The sequence below is a fragment of the Coregonus clupeaformis genome, chromosome 19 (genome assembly GCF_020615455.1).
Source record: "Coregonus clupeaformis isolate EN_2021a chromosome 19, ASM2061545v1, whole genome shotgun sequence".
NCBI lineage: Eukaryota > Metazoa > Chordata > Actinopteri > Salmoniformes > Salmonidae > Coregonus > Coregonus clupeaformis.
Genome location: NC_059210.1, coordinates 34,929,167 through 34,951,817, shown reverse-complemented (window position 1 = coordinate 34,951,817; position 22,651 = coordinate 34,929,167). Strand labels below are relative to the sequence as shown.

General features: G+C 41.7%; 1 protein-coding gene across 2 annotated transcripts in view; it reads left to right on the top strand.

Annotated features, from left to right (window-relative positions):
• The first annotated feature begins 1,687 nt into the window (after positions 1-1,687).
• Positions 1,688-22,651, top strand: part of LOC121532057 (MOB kinase activator 2) — a 98,245-nt gene continuing 77,281 nt past the window's right edge. For both annotated transcript variants that reach the window (XM_041837719.2, XM_041837716.2), the window contains exon 1: positions 1,688-2,211. In XM_041837719.2, the coding sequence (XP_041693653.2) occupies positions 2,195-2,211 (17 nt within the window). In that variant the 5' untranslated portion in view covers positions 1,688-2,194. The remainder of the gene's footprint in view (positions 2,212-22,651) is intronic.

Genomic DNA, 22,651 nt, shown 5'->3' with positions numbered 1-22,651 from the left:
GTACTGGCTGGAAACATTCTACTCTAATATAAAACACATAAAACGGCCTGTAACTAACGGGTTCTTACCGTCCTGTAAGTCCTCAGCTCGAGCAGGCACGCTCTGGCATGCTATCAAGGCTGCAGGAGTTGTAGTTCAATTGAGACTTTTCTACCTCTCTGCGATGTGTTTTTCTTCTTGAGCGTCAAGTATTTTGATAAAATGCATTGGGTATGAGCAAAGCAATACACAAATATGAATTTAATTGTATATATATCCTATTTGACCGCATTTTCATGAATTTGATTATATAAGCTTAAAGCCCATTCAAAAACAGTATGGGACTTGCAAAGGGAACTACCCACTGGGCGCACACTGGTTGAATCACTGTTGTTTCCACATAATTTCAATGAAATTAACCTCTGCGGGATCGGTGTCACGTATACGGGACGGTTGAGCTAACGTGCGCTAATGTGATTAGCATGACTTTTGTAAGTAACAGCAAACTTCCCAGGACATAGACATGTCTTATATGGGCAGAACGCTTAAATTCTTGTTAATCTAACTGCACTGCCCAATTTACAGTAGCTATTACAGTTAAAAAATACCATGCTATTGTTTTTTGGAGAGTGCACAACAACAAAAAATGTATCATGGCAACTGGTTTGATACATTCATCTCTGAAGGTAAATAATGTACTTACATTCAGTAATCTTGCTCTGATTTGTCATCCTAAGGGTCCCAAAGATAAAATGTAGCATAGTTTTGTTTGATAAAATCCATTTTTATATTCAAATGTAGGAACTGGGTTATACAGTTTGAACCCCTGCTGTCTCTGGGTCCAACCTTGTTTTTTTGTTTGTATTATCTTTACCAGATCTAATGTGTTATATTCTCCTACATTAATTTCACATTTCCACAAACTTCAAAGTGTTTCCTTTCAAATGGTATCAAGAATATGCATATCCTTGCTTCAGATCCTGAGCTACAGGCAGTTAGATTTGGGTATGTCAAATTGAAAAAAAGGTTCGGATCCTTAAGAGGTTAAGTTGAACCAACCTGGAATAGAAGTTGATTTGAGGTCTATGCCTGGTGGGTCCTTTCATACCATATTAAAGATGGTGGATAAATTAAGATAGTTCACTCTGGCCGTTTACCGTTGAAGGTAAATGGGTCTTCTTTGAACTACACATCCCATTGATTTCCAAAGCTCTGCGTGTGACGTTACACCACGCAGACGCACGAGGGAGGGGCTCGGTCGGACCCATAGAGATAGTTAGAGGACACAACCTTGTATCTGTCCTATTATGGCGTCTGTGAGAGAATGGGCAGTGCCATTGAGGTCATTTACATTTTGAAGTAGTCAATTTTCTTCTTCTACTACTTCTATGAGTTGGTAAACAAGCTGAAAGGGTGCAAACTGCCACCCGGAGTGTACTGTTTGAACAGGTAGATAGCCAAGGTTGGAGATTTACTGCCACCTGGAGTTATAGAACATTTGCTCACAAGTATAATTCATTGGCTGATCCCTCCTGATGACCTGGATACAATTATGTGATCCTTCCTCAACCCATAGGAAGTCCCACCCAGCTGACTACTTCAAAATGGTAAAAGTCCTGAATTGCTCTGCTCATTCTAAAACGGGCGTTTGGGCACTAGAGTTCTCTATCTATCTCTATAGTTGGATCTGTGTTTACTTCCGGATTTCGTTCGCAGCAGCAGCTGAAGATTGCTGTAGCTAGCGGTTTGAGATCCAGAGCAAGGATTCATGACAGAGTGTAGCTAGCTAGCTAGACTAGTGGCATCCCAAGACTCGATTCACTTGACACGCCAGCGGACGGCGACGTAAAGCGAAGCCACAGGATACCTCGCTGATTGGAAAGTGGACCGAGACTTTTGCCCGCTCTTCTCCACTCGTATTCGAGCTCAAAGTCACTCAATGCTGTGCTCCTCTCACTCGCCCTCGGCGCAGCACCACGGTTCCGACTAGGTAGCTAGCTGTTCATGTTGTTATCTAAGCTCAGGTTCAAAATAAGGACACCAGCGATACGTTTTTGACATTTGACGACCGAATTAGGGACAGGGAGACACCGATACACGGAGAGACGGGAGTCGGGGCCAGGCGGGGAAGCGAGGGGTGGCCGGATAAAGCAGGGGGTCGCCTCCAGCAGCCTTGGCGGATTTATCATTTATCCCTACCCTAGTTACAAACATCATGGATTGGTTAATGGGGTGAGTACAGCTACCCCTTTCCCGTTGATAGCACACAACGTTACAGTGGCAGTTACTAATCTCTTTTGTGGCCGGTAATATTTGACAGCTACAAAACAAACGATGTTTAGCTACTATCAGAAAATGCACGATAAACAATACTATTTGGAATGACTTCCCTTTCATCTGGATGGCTAGCTAGTTTGTTAACTGGCTAGCTAAGTAGACATCATCATGGCATATTCAAATGTTGGACCAATGCGGAAACATTAACCGGCGAGACGATATTTTGAGCATCCAGTGCAGTGGCCTGACGCACAGCAAGTGGCCAAGAAGATTAGGTCGTGAAAATGTATTTTTTATAGAAGCCCGTCACGCAGGCTACACTAACGTTAGCTAGCTAACTAAATAGTTAGATAGCTAGCTAGTTTGTTTTTAAGTATCTACATTTATCTAACTAGCCGTGTTCTGTGCAACGTTATTTCCTTCGCAATGTGCATTGTTTGGCTAATGTTTCGACCAGATTTCAACATGGAAGCAAGATAACTATTTAGCCAGCTAGCTTTTTGCTTGCTACGTTGGCTTCGTCTTCTCTGTAAATTGGCTAGTTAGCTAACAAGTTGGCGGTAGCTAGCTAGCAGAGGGCTAGCTGGCTGCACAAAGCAGGCCCGGTGACTTCTGCGGGTTTTGTTACTTTTTCGTACGAGTCTAAAATACATGTTCTAGCTACAATATCTTATTTTCGTTGAGCGAATACAAGTACATTTTAGGGGTTATCATGACGGTGTAGTTTGTTTAGGTCAATTGTGCTGTAGCTAAAGGCAAGCCAGGTGTGTGTGATGACATCGTGTGAATTGACACCTCTCGAGTTGCGAATGCGATGCTGTCACTTTATTTTCTGGATGACACTTCCGCCTTTAGAGTCCTAGCTCTGAAAAGAGGGGACTTGTATATCTTGTAGCTTGTTTGATAATGGATTGTAGAGCTATAGTTCAGTTTATGCTTTGGTTTTTGACTGGTCACAGCTCATGTATCATCTGTAGGGGTAGAGAGGGAGAGATTGTGAGGTTATTATACTTCCATGCCCAGTTCCGTCTTTCCATCATGACATGTGAGTCATTGTAAGACAAGTGTATTCTCCCATTGGGGTCGTTCCGTGTCATTTCAGCATGCCACGACACCGTTGAAACCGTTTCTGTAGTTGGAAACAGATAAGATAAACATTGGAAACGTTATTTTGTTGAAATATAATTTGATCTCTGAGAAATTTAGCTAATCAATTGCACCCAAATTTGCCGTTTTAAATGTATAGGATTCATATAATATTCAATATTTGATAGTACCTAACATCTGATTTGGACCAAACCTTTTTTTTCTCCAAACAATGCGTAAGACATGAGGAATCCAAAAAATTGGTAAAAAGCCATCCACTGATACTATATACTCGTTGTTAGCGTGGGATTGGCATGGGGTGTGGGGAATCTATGTGTGGCTTTTGACCATTTCTTTGTATTCATCATGTCTCTCAAAGTTTGGTCCAAATCATATGTTAGGTACTAACATTATTCAATATTATATGAATCCTATAAATTAAAATGGCCAATTTGGGTGCAATCAATTAGCTTATTTTCTCAGAGATCAAATTATATTCAACAAAATTATGTTGCAAGAATGATAATCTTATGTTTCTTACAACAAACGATTTCAGAACAATTTGAGATGGGTGTGGGAATCCTCTTTCTTGGGCTTTTTGAGGTGGAATGACCCATTGGCCTTCTATTTGTTTCTTGACTACAGATTTGCTTCCTGACTTAGTTACACAATATTTACAATGCAAACGCAGGTGAATCTGGCAAGGGCAGAGTCTGATTCATATTTGCCTGTAAAGAAGGAGAGTAATGAAAATGTAATTGACAACTTTGCATTGGCATGATAAGCTCAGAACATGCACGTAATTAGCAGATTAACGTATTTGCCTGTTTGTGAACTCACTCAAGGAGTGCACCGGCTTATCTGGATATCGGCCTCTCATTAAACTCTAAGCCTAACTGTTAATCACTTGCTGTGTGTTTTTATAATGTTAACCCTCCTGTATTTTATGGTATTATTTTAATCTGTCGCTGCTTCGTTCTATATATAGAAGAGTTCTCTGTATTGTCACACGGCATATCGAAGTACATTTTAAAGAGCCCGTCTGTCTGTCCGTCCGTCTGTTATTTGGGCGTGTGGTTATGGAGAGATTAATGCTTCTTCTTCATACAGACACACAGCTTCTCTCACTGTCTGTGGTCCTGGGCCACCACTGATATCATTCCCAAGGCAGGATGTAGAACACAACACAGCACAGGAACCGAACACTTCCTTTGTCTGCCCCGGTGGCGGTGTCAAGGCAGGATTTGGGCAGCACACTGAAAGGTGTGCTGCCCTAGCCCAGTCACTCAGTCAGTGTGAGGGCAGAGGAAGGGGTGGAGGCCTGCTGTGTTTGGGTGATTCTCCTCAGCTGAGAGATAACAACAAGGCAGTCACCGCCCCATTGAAATCCCTGCCAAAATATGAACCAGGCACCAGCTTCGACTAATTGTTTTTATCTGACATTCGTCGCCTTGTTGATGTGGTGGTGTTGACAGGTCTCATGTGTTTTTTTTTTTCTTGTAAAAATATTTATGATCTCTCTCTTTTTGCCTCGCTCTCTCTCACCCTCTATGCCTCGCTCTCTCTCCCTGCCTCTTTCTTTCTGTCTCTCTCTCTGACTCTCTCTCTTTCTCTGCCTTCAGACAGTTTTTTTTCCTTCCGTTTGTGCTGTCTGGAATTCATGTTTAAGTGCAACACTGTTTAGCCTTGCAGACAGGGAGGAACAGACTGAGAGGAATTGTAGTCTACTACACAGCACAAACACTACACAGGCCTATTTCAAGCCTTTGTTTAAAGTTAAAGGGCTTCTGGTCATCATATTGTTCTCTGAGCCGCAGCCACATGCATCTTTTTATATAGGCTACTGTTCAAGTCAATGAAGCACACACACTCATAGCTAGGCTCAGCCATCTAACAACCTCATCACTGTCTTGACGACAATATTAGGAAGGTGTTCCTAATGTTTTGTGCACTCAGTCAATGAGTGTGCTGTGCTGGTAACTTTCTTTATTTACTAGGACCACTTCTTAAACCTATTGTATAGATTTTTTTTGTAAAACAAATGATATTTGATTAAGTAGGGTTTGTCAAGAAAAATGGTGTATATAAACCTATTGTAACTTACTTAAGCCACAATCTGCAGTTTGTGTTTCAGCAAAGAGCAACCCCATTTTGATATGTGTACCTGTTTTCACACTTGTTTGATATCTCAAGACAGTTTTTGTCCATGTCTCACGTATTTGGATACTTTATAGGCATATTGTGTTATGCTGTTTGCCCATAGGATCCCATTCAATCAGCAATATATCTAAAATACCTTACAACCACAAATATCCACGTTCTAAAACCACCAATATTGCCTGTAAAGACCTTGGATTAACATTCTTTTTTAAGTAACTTTGTTTGTCCACTTTTGAAAATACATCCATGTAATTACAGTACACAGCAAAAAGTCCAGTGTTAAATTAACTCCCACAGTTGATTTCAACTCTTTTTGAGGGTTTATATAAGTCCACACTCTCCAGAGTTAAATTTAACACTTTCAAAATAGTTAAACATTTAACACTCTGCCAGAGTTCCTTTTTTTAACTCGCAAAACAGAGTTAAAGTAACACTAAGGGATTAGACAGCTTTGAATATCAAACGGTTTATGAAATTTTAAGCTCAGACATTTTTAGTAGACATCTTTCCGCACTTCGTAATACTCTGAATGCATGATGATGGTCATCAAAATTCTCTGTAAATAGCTTCTTTGTCCCCCCAAAAAATTTGATCTTCAACCAAAAGTACATCACTTATTTGACAAAAGACTGGCATGTCTTCTTCCATTGCACTGCAAATAACTAGTCCAGCTTTATACTCTACACCATCAACTTTAACCCAACTAGTTGAGAAAACATATTTTGACAAGATCGTTTCAAGCATTTCATTGTTGACGACATTCTCATCTCTGAAGAGAAAATATTTAATTGGCCCATACTCATTTTGTTTGAGGGTGAAGGTTTCCCAGTGATAAGCAATGGCCATCTGATGCTTTTTAGTAAGCGATTTGGTTATGTTTTTGAAAATTTTAAAACAATCTTTAAACAGCTTGTGTTTGGCCTCAAACACCACGTATATATTAAGGGGCCAATTTTCCTTATAGAAGATGGGTAATGGATCATAAAATGATGCTTAGGTATCTAGTTTCTATGTGGATACAAGTGCTTATATAGTTTGTGGTGGTCAACAATCAAATGCTTTAAATATATTGTCATACCTAGAGTGAGAGAAGGTGAGAAAACTATGTTCATTATTTGAAGTAACAACAGTAACAAATTCCAGTTTTTGTTTCCTGCAGGAATAATGTCACCAAACAACAGTGGGATGTTTTTCACAAGACACAATGTCTGAATAGAATTCAAACCAATGCCATTGCCAACACTCTCCAAAATAATCTTTGCAGGATGATTTTTTTGTTCTAGAAATCCATAATCAAAACCATAAATCCTGGAAAGCAAGTCCTGTTCTGACATAGTGTTGTGTGAGATATCCGAAAAGCAATTTGATCTCATACTGAACCACACCCTCAAGAAGATATCAAATGAATAGTTATTACAAACATGGAAATACTTCAATGAATTAAGTGTAGATCTTTTTTTCAAACCATAAAGTGACTTCAATTGTGGGTTTTCCTGGAGAGACTGGCAATGCATTTCAAACATATCTTTTCCACGAAGGATCACCTTAGGATCATCCTCACTGTATACTGTTTGACAATCATTCTTCTCAATCAAACAAAGGCGACAGAAATGACGGCTACTGAATGACTCATTAAAACCAAGAATTGTGTGCATCCCTAGATTATCTCCAGTGATCTGACAGATTGTACCATATATCTGCTCATCTGAAAATGGAAGACTTAGCCCTTGGCTTTCTAGTTTTTTTCGAATCATTTATCAACGGTTCTAGTATAACATCAACCATACTTGTGCAGATCTTGTGTGTGAAAAAGTGTTACCAAATGAATGTTCATGAAAACCTATTTACATTTTTGGGGAAAGTTTCTTACAACAAAATATAGAGAGCCAATTTTGTGAATTCCACGTTTGGAGCCAAGGGGATTGGCTGTTTCAAAATCATCATAGTATAGTTGGATTTGTAATGCATGTCTATTAGCTGTAAACAAAGGGTGGGTTTTAAAATAACTTCCATCAAAAAAGTCAGTATAAGTGTCAGGCTCTGATCTACACTCTTTCTTTAGCAAAACACAAATGTCTGGATTTCTGCACATGAACTTCAATGTTTCTAAAATCGGCACATATATAAAAGTATCCTTCACAGGTACTTGATCATAAGTACCGGATTTCTGATTTCGCCTGTTGTCATATCTCACTCCGTGTTATTTCTACTGGCTCGACAACTCCCCATTTTTGGTGTGGAAGTATTTATTTCGTTTCCATTCTGTATTTAGATTTGTGAACGGGTTTTCATCATCTTCAAAAGATTCATTTATCACAGATATGTTGGGGTCAGTTATAGGTAAAGCAGAAATAGCTGTATCCTTTGCTTGTGAGCGAATCTCACTTGTTAGTTCTTCCAAATCTCCTACAATTGAGGATACCAAACTGTTGGAAATCCCACTCCCCTGTAATTTGGCCACGATGGATGCACACATTTCTTTAGTTGGATCTTTAGTAAGTCCTGAATCATTGCTCTCAGAATAAACACTGGAAGAGCTACATTGATTTTGTGGATGAAACGTGTCCTCCAAAGCATGTGCCTGAGATGAAGTTGCAACTGGCTCACTAGATGAACATGCAACAGTTGAAGTTTGAGCAATTTGCTGAACATTACTATGAACACTATTAATGTGCTTTCCGAAAACCTGTATATGTTAGGAACTGATGCCTACAGCCTTGCTGAGAACAAAACAATTTGAACTTGGGTCCAGGATAGTAACCATGTTCAACTCTTAAATGTGAAATCAACTGTTGACTGCTGGGATAATATTTCTGACACATGAAACAGGTCAACATTGTTATAGCTTCTTACTCACAGGGTGAGAGTGCTACTGGCTGGTTAAGCAGTCTCGCTCTCAAGTCTTTAACTCTGGGTGACTCCTTCATTTTCCCCACATCAATGTTATACACTGTTGTCTGCAGGAATGTGTAAAAATTCACAAGTGCCACATCGTAAGACAAATTAAACACAAAATGTGCTTTGAAAAGTTCATCACATGCCCCGAGGGAGCGGTTTTCCTTGCATGGGATGAGACGCTTATCCATTGTGATGTAGAAGCTCTCAATCTTGCTCTTCTGACGCCCAACAGCGAGGAGGTACGGCTGCCGACCCTGCTGGTTGCGGAGATGCTCCTCCAAACTGCAGCATGACTAGGGTTGAGATCAGAAAACTGAAAATTAGACACAAGAATAATGTGCAGCCACAGAGAACTACATTATAGAAGTGATTATTCAAACATATTTTCATTGGCTAGTGCAAGATGGGAATGAAGACTTAATTACAATTCCATCCACTTTTTAACAACCCTCATTTACATATGTGGCTAAGAAGGTGACGTGACAAATTATTATAATTACCTTAATAATATAATTACCTTATGAAAGACAACAAGTCTCTCAACTGCATCACATGCACTAATTTTTGGAGACTTCAGTCCCCCTGGAGGTGGTGGAAGGAGATGTAACAGGGAAGCCATTTCTTGGTCGTAGGCTGAGGACAAAGTCACAAGAATTATCTGAAAACTCTTCAAATGTAATACTTTTCAGGTTTGAATGAGAACAGGGAGGCATTATGAGAACGTTCTAAACCGTCATCCATCTATTAGTCACATTTATCCCAAAAATCAGATCAACGTTCAGAGATACACAGAATAAACTGAATTGAATAAACTGAAAATGAAATATTATTGCAGTTATAGTTTAACTTCAATTATAGCAAATTTATTTAAATAATAAAAATAAAAAAACTCACTTGTTGCCTTATCAAGATCACTTCCTGGGGGACTTTCTGCTGACTGCACCAAGCGACGCAACTCTGGTGTTGAGGTGAGCCGCTTAGCCTCTTTTATGACATTTGGCTTGAAGAACAAATCCCATTTCTGAAGAAGCCTGGAGGATGTGTCGTCATCAGATAGGAGAGTGAAGTCTTGGTCCACCTTTTAAGAAATAAGATATGAAACTACTACTACTACTTCAGGAAATACTTTCAAATTTCAAGCCATTCTAAACATCTCATCCCAAATTTACCAATCCCTTTGTATCCAGGAAGCTGGAGAGGATATCAACACTTCTGCCTGGGTCATTAACGAGCTTCTGATGGTGCTGAAAGGTCTCTCTCATCTTCTGGAAAATCAGGGAATTGTCTGTGGGGTATGGTTGAGCAAAGACATGGCCTCTTGGCAAGCATCACCATCAAGCTGCCTTTCAACATTAACAGTCCTTTGGAAATTTGGGCCCCCTGGAGAAAAGTCAATTGAGCTATTTGGTGGCAGTGCAGATCCTCGACGAATCTTCCTCTGGACTGTTTTCAGATGCCAAGAAATGTATCCTGTGCTGCTTGCAGCATCATAGAAGTGTTCCTGAAATGAAAAAAAGAAAAGAAATGCGTTGTCATACCAGGCTCATGAGAAATCTCACGGAATTCAAATATCAATGTCGTCCACACAGTTTTGTGTCACAACATAACATGAAAGAGTTAACAATAATAATGCCTATTACATAGCCCTTCTTGGAGTATGGATCCTTGAGGGAAGGGAACAACATCACTATCCCACGTGTATAATCTTCTGATTGCTTTAGTGGGGCGGTGCCTGAGAGGAGATATTCAATTAGTACATTTATGCAATGGCCATGCAGTTATTTGGCACAAATAAAAACAATGTGAAACAAACATACCCATGATTGTCAATCATGTGAGCCACCAGGATGTTAACCATTTTTCTTCTTGCAGCATCTGTTAGGGTTTCTGTTGTTTGGTACTTCTTCACCCCCAGACTTGCCTCTTAGCAGTGGGGCGGCAGGTAGCTTAGTGGTTAAGAGCGTTGTGTCAGTAACCGAAAGGTCGCTGGTTCTAATCCCTGAGCCGACTAGGTGAAAAATCTGTCGATGTGCCCTTGAGCAAGGCACTTAACCCTAATTGCTCCTGTAAGTCGCTCTGGATAAGAGCGTCTGCTAAATGACTAAAATGTAATGTAAATGTTAGCACAGCTTCAATCAACTAATAAAAAACAAAATCATTAGAATACAAAACATGGTGATAAATAGCTTTTCTAGAGACTCGGAGTGAAAAAATGTGAAAGCATTAAGAAACCTGTTCAGCAGACACAGCATCACGTGTATCCTCAGTTCTTTGTCTCTTGCTAGGGACATCATCTAGGATTATAGTTGATGCACTTGAGCTGAAGCTTGAGTCAGACGTCTCAGAAGCAGAAGACAAGGAGAAATCAGAGAATTCTAAAGGAATAGAAAAAATGCAAATGATTATATTATGTCAAGTGCTTTATAATACCTGCCTTGATATCTCACCCTGATCTGAGAATACTGTCAGCACCACATTGCCTTGTCCAACGAGGTCGCTGAATATTTCTGCATCAACTTCTGTCCCTGTTGCATCCTTGTATATAACTTTTGCATCAGGTGGCAGGCAAAATCTCTTGATGACTGGAAAAGATAGTAAGGTCAAACTGAATGTGCCTTTGAAGTCAGCACTGTTTCTTGCCTCACAGCCAATAACTGTTCACGTTAAATACATACATCCACCACTGTATAATCCTTAAATAGACCTAGAGCATTTTCCCTCACATAACCCATTCCCTCTTAAGTCCAAATAAAAAAATTTATGATTGGCTTTTTTTATTGACTGTTTTGGTGTATATTAATACTTTACACTCTATGAAGCACACATTACAGAACTGAAAATGATTAGCAATTTAACCCCATTTACCGTATAAAAGAGTCTGATAAAGGTATGTAAAGAAATCAGAATCGACAACATTAAGGAGCTTGCACAATGAGCTTTTAAAAGAACATGGGTGTGGTTTAAAACATTTTTCCTAAGCCATGCTAACCGTTTTCATGGAATTGCATAATGTCAAACCATCCTTCATCCTCATCCAGCTTCACATATTTCTGCTGTTGGCTGTACTTCACCTGGACCAGCATTTTGACTGAGACATGCAAGGAAGTTTGACAAAGTAAATAAACATTTAAAGGAAGAACGGTAAAGATTAAAGCTAAGTCGACAGTGTTACACCATTTTTGGTGACCCATCAGATTCTGTGACCTGCACTGTTGGAAAAAGTACTAATTTTCAGAAAATCGCGCTGTGACTGAGATATTAAAATGCTGCTTATGCATTGACTCATCAGTATTTAATGATGCACTTAAATATTTAATGTTTAATATATCAGTCACAGCCCGATTTTCTGCTAATTTTGTACTTTAGCTTTAATTTAGTAATTTCAGTACAATTAACTGGTAATACTTGTATACTTTTACTTAAGTAAATGATCTGAGTACTTTTTCCAGCACTGCAGGTCATAGAATCTGATGGGTCACCAAATACAGTGGTACGCTGGTCACACAGACAACTAAACACGTGAAACACCGTCTGCATGTTGGGACATGTTTTTTGCGGCCCCTTTGATGTTCAAAGTGAAGGGGGGGAAAGACGTTAGCTCCAGCCTCAGACAAGATTTTATACAGTAAAAAAACATAACGCTTTGTTTTTCCTTTATTAAATCATCATTGATAAAGTTGGAGACGGTTTAAGTAACAAACTGTTAGCTAGCTTACCATACACTTCTAGCTAGCTAATCACCAGGACAAATTTTCTGCTCAGTCCTGGCAACAAACACGGTTTTGTTAGGCATATATTCTCTGTAGATGTTTCATTGTTCATACTGAAATTCTCAGCATCAATTTATAATTGTTTGAGTTAATTGCACTTATCATGTAGTACTTCATGGGAGGGAGAAAATGGCGCCGACTTGTCTCCTCTGTCTCCAACCGAAGAAGTGAAATGCATGGGCGGAGCTTAATTACATCTCTGCGGAGTTGGGTTAACACTGACCGGATCAACTCTGTCAAATAACTCCAACACTGAACACCATTTAAATCAGAATGTGTTAAAATTACACTCTGGGAGTGAAAATCTACTCGGAAATGTTTAACCCTGAAATTTCAACACTCCAATTTTTGCTGTGTACTTGTACTGAAATAAGGGGTATTTTAGTAAATTGCATTAAGGTCAGTGATTTTAGTATTATGCAAATCATTTGGGATTAACAAATAACACACTGATAATTTGTTGGGTTATCAAATCTCTGATAGAGATCAGTACAGTTTTTCAATGGCAAACTATGCAACACTCATTACCGAAACATGCAGTCTCATCTCCGAAACCTGCTTATCATTACTGTAATGCACCAATATTTAGGAAATATAGGGAGAAATAAAATATACACTTTAGCAATTTTTGGCTTAATCTGATAGTGACTTGTTCTTTATCCAAATATGTGTAAGTAAATAACATTTATAAATGACATGGATACACAAGTGATTATGACAAAAAGGTTGTGTTACGGTAATATGAGAAATTATTAAATACATTACATTAACTCAAGCCTTTTCATTAGGGGAGCAATGTAAAAAAATATTAGAAATTGATTTTAGGCTTAACCTTTTTGAACTTGTTGTGGTAATGATCATTTTTGCGTTGGAGATTGTGGAAATTGTGGTAAAATGCATAATATCTGATTTAAAAAAACTATAATAATTATGAAATAGATAAGTACAGATCCTAATCTCAGTGATCCAAGAGGAAATTTCATGAAAAATGATACTTAAGAAATGTTTGGTCAAATGTCCGTTTCGTGAGAATGACCCGTGTGTGGATGGTGCGTGAGTGTACATCTACATGCTGCTGGTGTGTGTGCGAGACCTGAATGCATGCAAAGCGTCTTTGCCCTTGTCCAGAGTGCGTCACTCTGAGAGTGGAGTCTGGAATGAGTTAACCAAGCATGTAATCACTCTGAATACAGACGATGCAGGATGAAAGATGACCCAGCCACAATGACTGGAGGGATGAAATACAGAAAATGACAGGACCAGGACTGATGGAGGGAGGGAAGAGGAATAGATGGAAATGAGGCAATATGTCCCTAACTGAGAAGGAAGGAAGGACCCACCGAGACAGATGGAGGAGAGATGGAGTGAAGGAGAGGGCGCTATGGGAGCTGCTCTTGGGGTTATGATAGAGGGATGGAAAGCTTAATGATGCAGGGAACGATGGGACGGAGGGAGGTACCCAGAGAGCCTGATGGAGGAGCGATGGAGGGAAGAAGAGGGTGAAAAGAGAACCCGTGATGGGGGAGAGATCAAGTGATAAAGAGAAGGTTGATAGGACTCTGACTGGTGGGGGAAGGATGAAAAGGAAAGATGGATAGAGATAAGTCAAAATGGGAGTTGCTGATGCTGGTCTCGACATTAATATTTGTCCTCTTGTATTTTATTTAACCTTTATTTAACTAGGCAAGTCAGTTAATATCAGATTCTTATTTACAATGACGGCCTACCAAAAGGCCAAAGGCCTCCTGCGGGGACGAGGGCTGGGATTAAAAATAAAAATATAGGACAAAACACACATCACGATGAGCGACACCACAACACTACATAAAGAGAGACCTAAGACGACGACACAGCATGGTAGCAACACATGACAACATCACGGTAGCAACACAACATGGCAGCAGCACAAAATTGTAGCAGCACAAAACATGGTTCAAACATTATTGAGCACAGACAACAGCACAAAGGGCAAGAAGGTAGAGACAACAATACATCACGTGAAGCAGCCACAAGTGTCAGTAAGAGTGTCCATGAATGAGTCTTTGAATGAATTGATGGAGATAAAACTGTCCATTTTGAGTGTGTGTTTTGCAGCTTGTTCCAGTCGCTAGCTGGACATTTTAAATACTTAAAATAATAGTCGGACAAGAAGAATATACACTACATGACCAAAAGTATGTGGACACCTGCTTGTTGAACATCTGATTCAAAAATCATGGGCATTAATATGGAGTTGGTCCCCCCTTTTCTGCTATAACAGCTTCCACTCTTCTGGGAAGGCTTTCCATTAGATGTTGGAAAATTGCTTGGAGGACTTGCTTCCATTCAGCCACGAGCATTAGTGAGGTCGGGCACTGATGTTGGGCGATTAGGCCTGGCTCGCAGTTGGCGTTCCAATTAATCCTAAAGGTGTTTGATGGGGTTGAGGTGAGGGCTCTGTGCAGGCCAGTCAAGTTCTTCCACACCGATTTCGACAAACCATTTCTGTATGGACCTTGCTTTGTGCACAGGGGCATTGTCATGCTGAAACAGCAAAGGGCCTTCCCCAAACTGTTGCCACAAAGTTGGAAGCACAGAATCGTGTAGAACGTTATTGTATGCTGTAGCGTTAAGATTTCCCTTCACTGGAACTAAGGGGCCTAGCCTGAACCATGAATAGCAGCCCCAGACCAGATTCATCACTCCAGAGAATGCATTTCCACTGCTCCAGAGTCCAATGGCGGCATCTTTACACCACTCCAGCCAACGTTTGGTATTGCGCATTGTGATCTTAGGCTTGTGTGCGGCTGTTCGGCCATGAAAACCCAATTGATGAAGGTCCTGACGAACAGTTCTTGTGCTGACGTTGCTTCCAGAGGCAGTTTGGAACTCGGTAGTGAGCGTTGCAACCAAGGACAGACGATTGTTACGCGCTTCAGCACTCAGTGGTTCCGTTCTGTGAGCTTGTGTGGCTTACCACTTGTTGCTCTTAGACGTTTCCACATCACAATAACGGCACTTACAGTTGACCGGGGCAGCACTAGCAGGGCAGAAATTTAAAGAATTGACTTGTTGGAAAGGTGGCATCCTATGACGGTGCCACGTTGAAAGTCACTGAGCTCTTCAGTAAGGCCATTTTACTGCCAATGTTTGTCTATGGAGATTGCATGGCGATGTGCTCGATTTTATACACCTGTCAGCAACGGGTGTGACTGAAATAGCTAAATCCACTCATTTGAAGGGGTGTCCACAATTTTGTGTGTATGTTTGTATGTATGTACACTACTAGTCAAATGTTTGGACACACCTACTCATTCAAGCTTCCAAGCCCGTTCTATTCATTCTATTTCTGAGTGGCCCACTCACTGCCATTGCGTTGCCCAGCAAACAATCTATCACGCAGTGGTCATGCCTCTGGGTCATACACACAGACTTGATGTTTGCTAGCCTAGCTAGTTGATTTCAACATCGGGTTTTTATAGATTCACTTTCGCTTATAAATGTCCACACTTACCAAGAATGACATTGGGTAGCTTATTTCAGCACATGGAGTGACGGTTTCAGGTTGGATTTTAGATTATTATTAACCTTACAAACTGGAGAATTATGTGCACTGTAGCTGGTATAGTGGTCCTGTGTGGCTTAGTTGGTAGAGCATGGCACTTGCAACGCCAGGGTTGTGGGTTCGATTCCCACGGGGGACCAGTATGAACAAATATGAAAATGTATGCACTCACTACTGTAAGTCGCTCTGGATAAGAGCGTCTGCTAAATGACGTAAATGTAAAATGTATAGTCTTGGATATCCCAGGCCTTGGAACATCGAAAGCTACACCACACCAATATTCTACTCTGATGTGCGGAGATTGGGAGAAGAGTGCGCACTTTGATCCAATTATGATCATAGTTATTGCTTGCTATTTGGATTTTTGTGTGGTTATTATTTCTATTTTTTTTACTTGTTCATTCTGACAATTTATATCTATATTGTTCTTGTCCAACAATTCTATTTACCTGTCCTGGACAAGCGTTAATGTTGAGCCCTGCTGTGTGTCCATCTGGGGGCGGCGTGTAGGTAGCCTGGCGTGTAGGAGCCGACAAGGTAAAAATCGGTTGTTCTGCCCTTGAGCAGGGCAGTTAACCCCCAACAACAACTGCTCCCCGGGCCCAGATGACGTGGATGTCGATTAAGGCAGCCCCCGCACCTCTGAAGACACATTTCGGTTGAATGTATTCAGTTGTGCAACTGACTAGGTATCCCCTTTTCCCTTCACTTTCTACTTCTAGTATGCAACAGCTTGTTGTCAAGACCTTCACAGGGTTGGTAGAGGATTGGGGTGTCGGTGTGTGTGTATTCTTGTGTATGTTGGTCCAATGACCAAATGTACCCCTTTGGGGCCAGGTGACCTCATCACTGAGGGTCCAATAGGACATTACATGACAGGGGAGATGCACCGCAACGCCTACACGTGTCTTTTCCTGCTGGGGGAAACAGGCGGGCACGACAGATGTTTAATCCCTCCTGCTTTTCAATGATGGATTGGTAATGCACGATGGAGAGAGAAAAAGACAACGCTATGCAAAGTGGTGTTGGCTTTAGGGTGCATGACCTTAACAATGGCTGTATTTGAGTGCAGGTGGTGGATAGAACGCAGTTCAAAGACACTCTAGACATTTTTTAAATACTGACGTCAGCCTGCTCAGACAACCATGGAGACGGTTTATGAAAAAGAGCGCCACCAACTGGTGGTGGTCTCCGAAAGAGGTGCTGGCGCCTCTGTTCGAAGGCGTGGTAATGACCAGAAGGAGACAATGTACAGAACACACTTTATTGCACACACTTAAGACACACACACACACACACCAACTTAGCAAGAGGGGACTAGTAGAAGTGGTTTCTACAAGAGAAAAGCAAGAATATATATCAGCTATGTTGTAGTAACAGTGCTAAGCTAACGATGGTATAAGCAAAGAACACGTGTAGGTTAATGACAGGGGAATAGCAGTAGGGCCTATACATTGCAGCAGCTAGTAGCAAGGAAATGGAAGCATACATAATGGCTAGAGGCGTCAGCATGCTTCAGTTCGGCTCGGCTAGGCGAACCGAACAAGTGTGCTTGGATACTCCCTTAAAAGACATTCGCTTGAAAAACTAGAAAAAAGTAGCAATAGTACTGTTTGTCCATTTTGAGACGCCATAGCCAGTATACACTTCCTCAAAATAGTCAGAATCAAGCTAATGTAACTGATGAAATCTGTCATTAATTTTGACATTTTTGCCAAGGAGATCTTAGTCGCACAATTTTACATCTAACTAAGTGGTTTGGTGCAGTATTTCTCAATAACAAAATTGCATAAAAACGAGTCGTCTCTCATTCAATGACAACAAATACTTTATTGAAGAATCCCTACTGTTGACCAATCACAGACAAAGGGTCGTAGACTTTAGCTACTGACTTAAGCTTGCTTCAAAGGTTTTGGGTGTGCCCGAACAGTCAAAAACCCTTACTGAAGTCCAAAACAAACAAAAACGTCACAAAATGTAATCATAATATACAGTACCAGTCAAAGGTTTTTTAGAACACCTACTCATTCAAGGGTTTTTCTTCAGTTTTACTATTTTCTACATTGTAGAATAATAGTGAAGACATCAAAACTATGAAATAACACATATGGAATCATGTAGTAACCAAAAAAGTGTTAAACAAATCAAAATATATTTAAATTTGAGATTCCTCAAATAGCCACCCTTTGCCTTGATGACAGCGTTGCACACTCTTGGCATTCTCTCAACCAGCTTCACCTGTAATGCTTTTCCATTAGTCATTGAAGGAGTTCCCACATGCTGAGCACTTGTTGGTTACTTTTCCTTCACTCACTTTTCCTGCGGTCCGACTCATCCCAAACCATCTCAATTTGGTTGAGGTCAGGGGATTGTGGAAGCCAGGTCATCTGATGCAGCACTCCATCACTCTCCTTCTTGGTCAAATAGCCCTTACACAGCCTGGAGGTGTGTTGGGTCATTGTTCTGTTGAAAAACAAATGATAGTCCCACTAAGCCCAAACCAGGTGGGATGGCGTATCGCTGCAGAATGCTGTGGTAGCCATGCTGGTTAAGTGTGCCTTGAATTCGACATAAATCACAGACAGTGTCACCAGCAAAGCACCCCTACACCATAACACCACCCCTCCATGCTTTACGGTGGGAAATACACATGCGGAGATCATCCGTTCACCCACACCGCGTCTCACAAAGACACGGCGGTCGGAACCAAAAATCTCGAAATTGGACTCCAGACCAAAGGACACATTTCCACCGGTCTAATGTCCATTGCTTGTGTTTCTTGGCCCAAGCAAGTCTTCTTATTATTGGTGTCCTTTAGTAGTGGTTTCTTTGCAGAAATTCGACCATGAAGGCCTGATTCACACAGTCTCCTCTGAACAGTTGATGTTGAGATGTGTCTGTTACTTGAACTCTGTGAAGCATTTATTTGGGCTGCAATTTCTGAGGCTGGTAACTCTAATGAATTTAACTCTGGGTCTTCCATTCCTGTGGCGGTCCTCATGAGAGCCAGTTTCATCATAGCGCTTGATGGTTTTTGCCACTGCACTTGAAGAAACTTTCAAAGTTCTTGAAATGTTCTGTATTGACTGACCTTCATGTCTTAAAGTAATGATGGACTGTCATTTCTCTTTGCTTATTTGAGCTATTCTTGCCATAATATGGACTTGGTCACAACACAACTGATTGGCTCAAACCCATTAAGAAGGAAAGAAATTCCACAAATGAACTTTTTAAGAAGGCACACCTGTTAATTGAAATGCATTCTAGGTGACTACCTAATGAAGCTGGTTGAGAGAATGCCAAGAGTGTGCAAAACTGTCATGAAGGCAAAGGGTAGTTATTTGAAGAATCTGAAATATAAGATTTATGTTTTGATTTGTTTAACGTTTTTTTGGTTACTTCATGATTCCATACGTTTTATTTCATATTTTTTGATGTCTTCACTATTATTCTACAATGTAGAAAATAGGAAAAATAAAGAAAAACATTGAATGAGTAGGTGTTCTAAAACTTTTGACTGGTAGTGTATGCACAAACTCTTCCGAACTGTTTCGCCTGGGAAACACGCAGACGCCTTAAGGCATTAGCGTAGGCTAACGCATTACACCAAGAACACAAAGGCAATGAACATAGCAAACTATATACAAGCAGAAGCAGTAACATTAGCACTTGGCTTGCACGCTAGGCCTTGCTAAATAGCGAAGGCAATGAATGGACTCACACAGCTAGCATAATAAACAGTATATACAAAGGATTGGATAAGGCCATGGGGGCTGCCATGACAGCAATAACAACAGGGGCCATCTTAGGCCTATACAGGTAATGAGCCTGGCCTGAGCAGTAAGGTACAATACGGTTACAATACCCAGTAGTATGCCGGTTACAATATGCCCAATGAAGTCCACTTACTCTGTCATGGACACGCTAACACAGGGAAAGTCCGGAGGGGGAAAGAAGGGTCCATAGGTGAGCAGTCCAGCTGTATGATGTGAAGGGTAGAGGTTTATGAGAGAGCTCCTCACTCTGCCACTGCTTGCTGGAGACTGAGTTCAGAGACAGAAGTGGGGGTTCTGTGACACAAGTTGACTACCTGTGATTGGCTGACCCCAAGGTGTGAAAAGGGCCCCTGGTCCCTGGCAACCAATCGGATTGGCTAGGGCCAGAGCTGTGAGGCCAGTTTATGGCCCCCATAGCCTGCCAGGCTCCATAGGGGCAAGGGTCCTCTAATGCAAGAGTTAGAATGTCAGTTTGTCACCCTGCGTCCCAGGGCCAGAGAGAGTGACTGTGATGGGGTTTTCTACAGTTGATCCTATCTCCATAGTCTCTTAAGAAAATAGGGGGGAAATGCTCCCAATAGCATGAAAGATTTCACAAACTCCGGCACATGATTAGGCTCCATGTGGCATGTTAAAGGTTTGATCTGAATGGACTTCCACATGTGATCCCTCCCTTGTTCGACTTGTTAGGCTGGATGACCGGCGGGCAACCATGTCCTTTTGGGAGGAGGAGGAGGAGGAGGAGGATGAGGAGGAGGAAGAAGAGGAAGAGGAAGAGGAGGAGGAGTATCTTTTATATAGCGCTTTTCATTACGAGTACAATCTCGGTCGCCTTAAATACAAAACAAATTAACAAAACCATTTTAGGGATCTGCAGTTCATGTGTGATGGTCTTTCACAGCTTTAGATGATAGGCAGTTTCAATAAATAGTATCTTGATCAGGGGGAGCATAGATGGTACAGCCAGGCCATCTGACAAACAGGCCACGGAGCTCTTCATCGGGCACCTCATCTTCGATGTTCAGAGCTCTTCCTCTGTAGGCAGGCTGGATCGTCCACTACTGAAATGTAGCACCCACCTGGGTGATGCTTCGGCTCCAGTAAGACCTCCACACGAGGCCAGTCTCTGCGTCCCCTCACACCGCAGTCCACTTCCCTCTGAACCGGGGCTGGTGGCCAAAAAGCCTATGCTGTTGTTGATATGGTGTTATTGCATCATTCAAATGGGCAGCAGAGATGGCTGGAGGGGAGATTCATAGAGCTAGATATAAACTCACATCACACACAGGGACAGCCATCGCTATTTACTCTGTGTCATGCCATAGTCGCACACAGCCAAGTGTGTGTGTTTGTGTGTGTGTGTGTCTATATCTGCATATACAGTGTGTGTGTGTTTTATAAACATGAGTAGGCCTTGGCCTATACCAATTTGTGTGTTTGTTTGTTTTATTTGTGTGAGTCTAATGAGTAGTACTACCCATTTTTAACTTTGACTCATGGTGTACACATAGAGAGGTAACTAAATGTGCTGGTACATTTCATAGCAGCTGTCATTGCTCGTTAGCAGCCATGTCCTCCTCTCAACCCATCTCTCACACACACACACACACACACACTTTATTTGAATCCACCAATCAAATTTACAAAAAAAGGATCCAAACATTTCAAAGGTTCCTGTATGCATGGCACTCAAGGATACAGAAAGCACCTCCTAGGCTGCCCACGACAGCTGAAACACCGCAGTACCTAGCCAATTGCTTTACCCTAGTTTTTGTCAGGCCCTCAATCAATCAATCAAATGCAATTTATAAAGCCCTTTTTTACATCAGCAGATGTCACAAAGTGCTATACAGAAACCCAGCCTAAAACCCCAAACAGCAAGCAATGCAGATGTAGAAGCACGATGGCACGTCTGCCTAGAAAGGCAGAAACCTAAAGCGGAACCAGGCTCTGAGGGGTGGCCAGTCTCCTTCTGACTGTGCCGGGTGGAGATTATAACAGTACGTGGCCGTTAAGGCCCGATTTTTCTCCAAGATGTTCAAACGTTCATAGATGACCAGCAGGGTCAAATAATAATCACAGTGGTTGTAGAGGTTGCAACAGGTCAGTACATCAGGAGTAAATGACACTTGGCTTTTCATAGCCGGGCATTTAGAGGTTGAAATAGCAGGTGTGGTAGAGAGAGAGAGTTGAAAACAGCAGGTCTGGGACAAGGTAGCACGTCCGGTGAACAGGTCAGGGTTCCATAGCCACAGGCAGAAGAGTGGAAACTGGAGCAGCAGCACAGCCAGGTGGACTGGGGACAGCAAGGAGTCATCAGGCCAGGTAGTCCTGAGGCATGGTCCTAGGGCTCAGGTCCTCCGGGATGGGAGGGAGAGAGGGCAATCTGGAGGCCACGCACTGCAAGCCTGTGTACGTGGCTGAGACGAATATCAGCACCACCAGCTTGCACCTACACCCAAGGCTGTCCAAGCGTGCCACGAGGGGCTGGTACTTAAGCAGCTTCTCGGCAAAGGCCTGCTCCATGTAGCTGTCAAATGAGCAGCCCACTTCCAAAATAAGCACCTCCCCACACAACAACAATATCTGGCGTATTTTGGCACACAGGAAACCCATCATCATCAACATCAAACCAGCTTCCCCTTACACAATAATGTTTATGCATGTGTGCTGTTGGTGAGACCACTTGTCTCACCTCGCTGGCTGTCAGGTCAACAAGGCAGTTATGTCTAGCAATGCACAAATCCTTGTATGAACAGCAGCCATTCACAACATGGACATTTGACTCATGCAGAATACAACATGGGTCATGGTTTGTAGGGTACCAGAGTGCTAGATTATATTTTGTTGGTAGAACTTGCAGCCTCGCCTTAACGGTAAGGGTGAGAATATCCTCGCCAATAGCAGCATTCTGGTACATGGAATGGGAGACAGAGTGGCCAGCACAGTCCAGAGCAGCGAGTTTCCCCTGCAGCCTCAGGCCAGTCCAGTGTTGCAGTAGCTGCATCCGCCTGATACCAAGGAGTGTTGTCCTGGATGTAGGATGAGATGTTCCATCATGGGTGACAGAAGCCTCCACAACAACACCGCAATCTGCCACAACTGCATCAGAGGCAGTCACTGGTAGTCCATGTCCACCTGAGCTCCACTCCAGTCCGGTT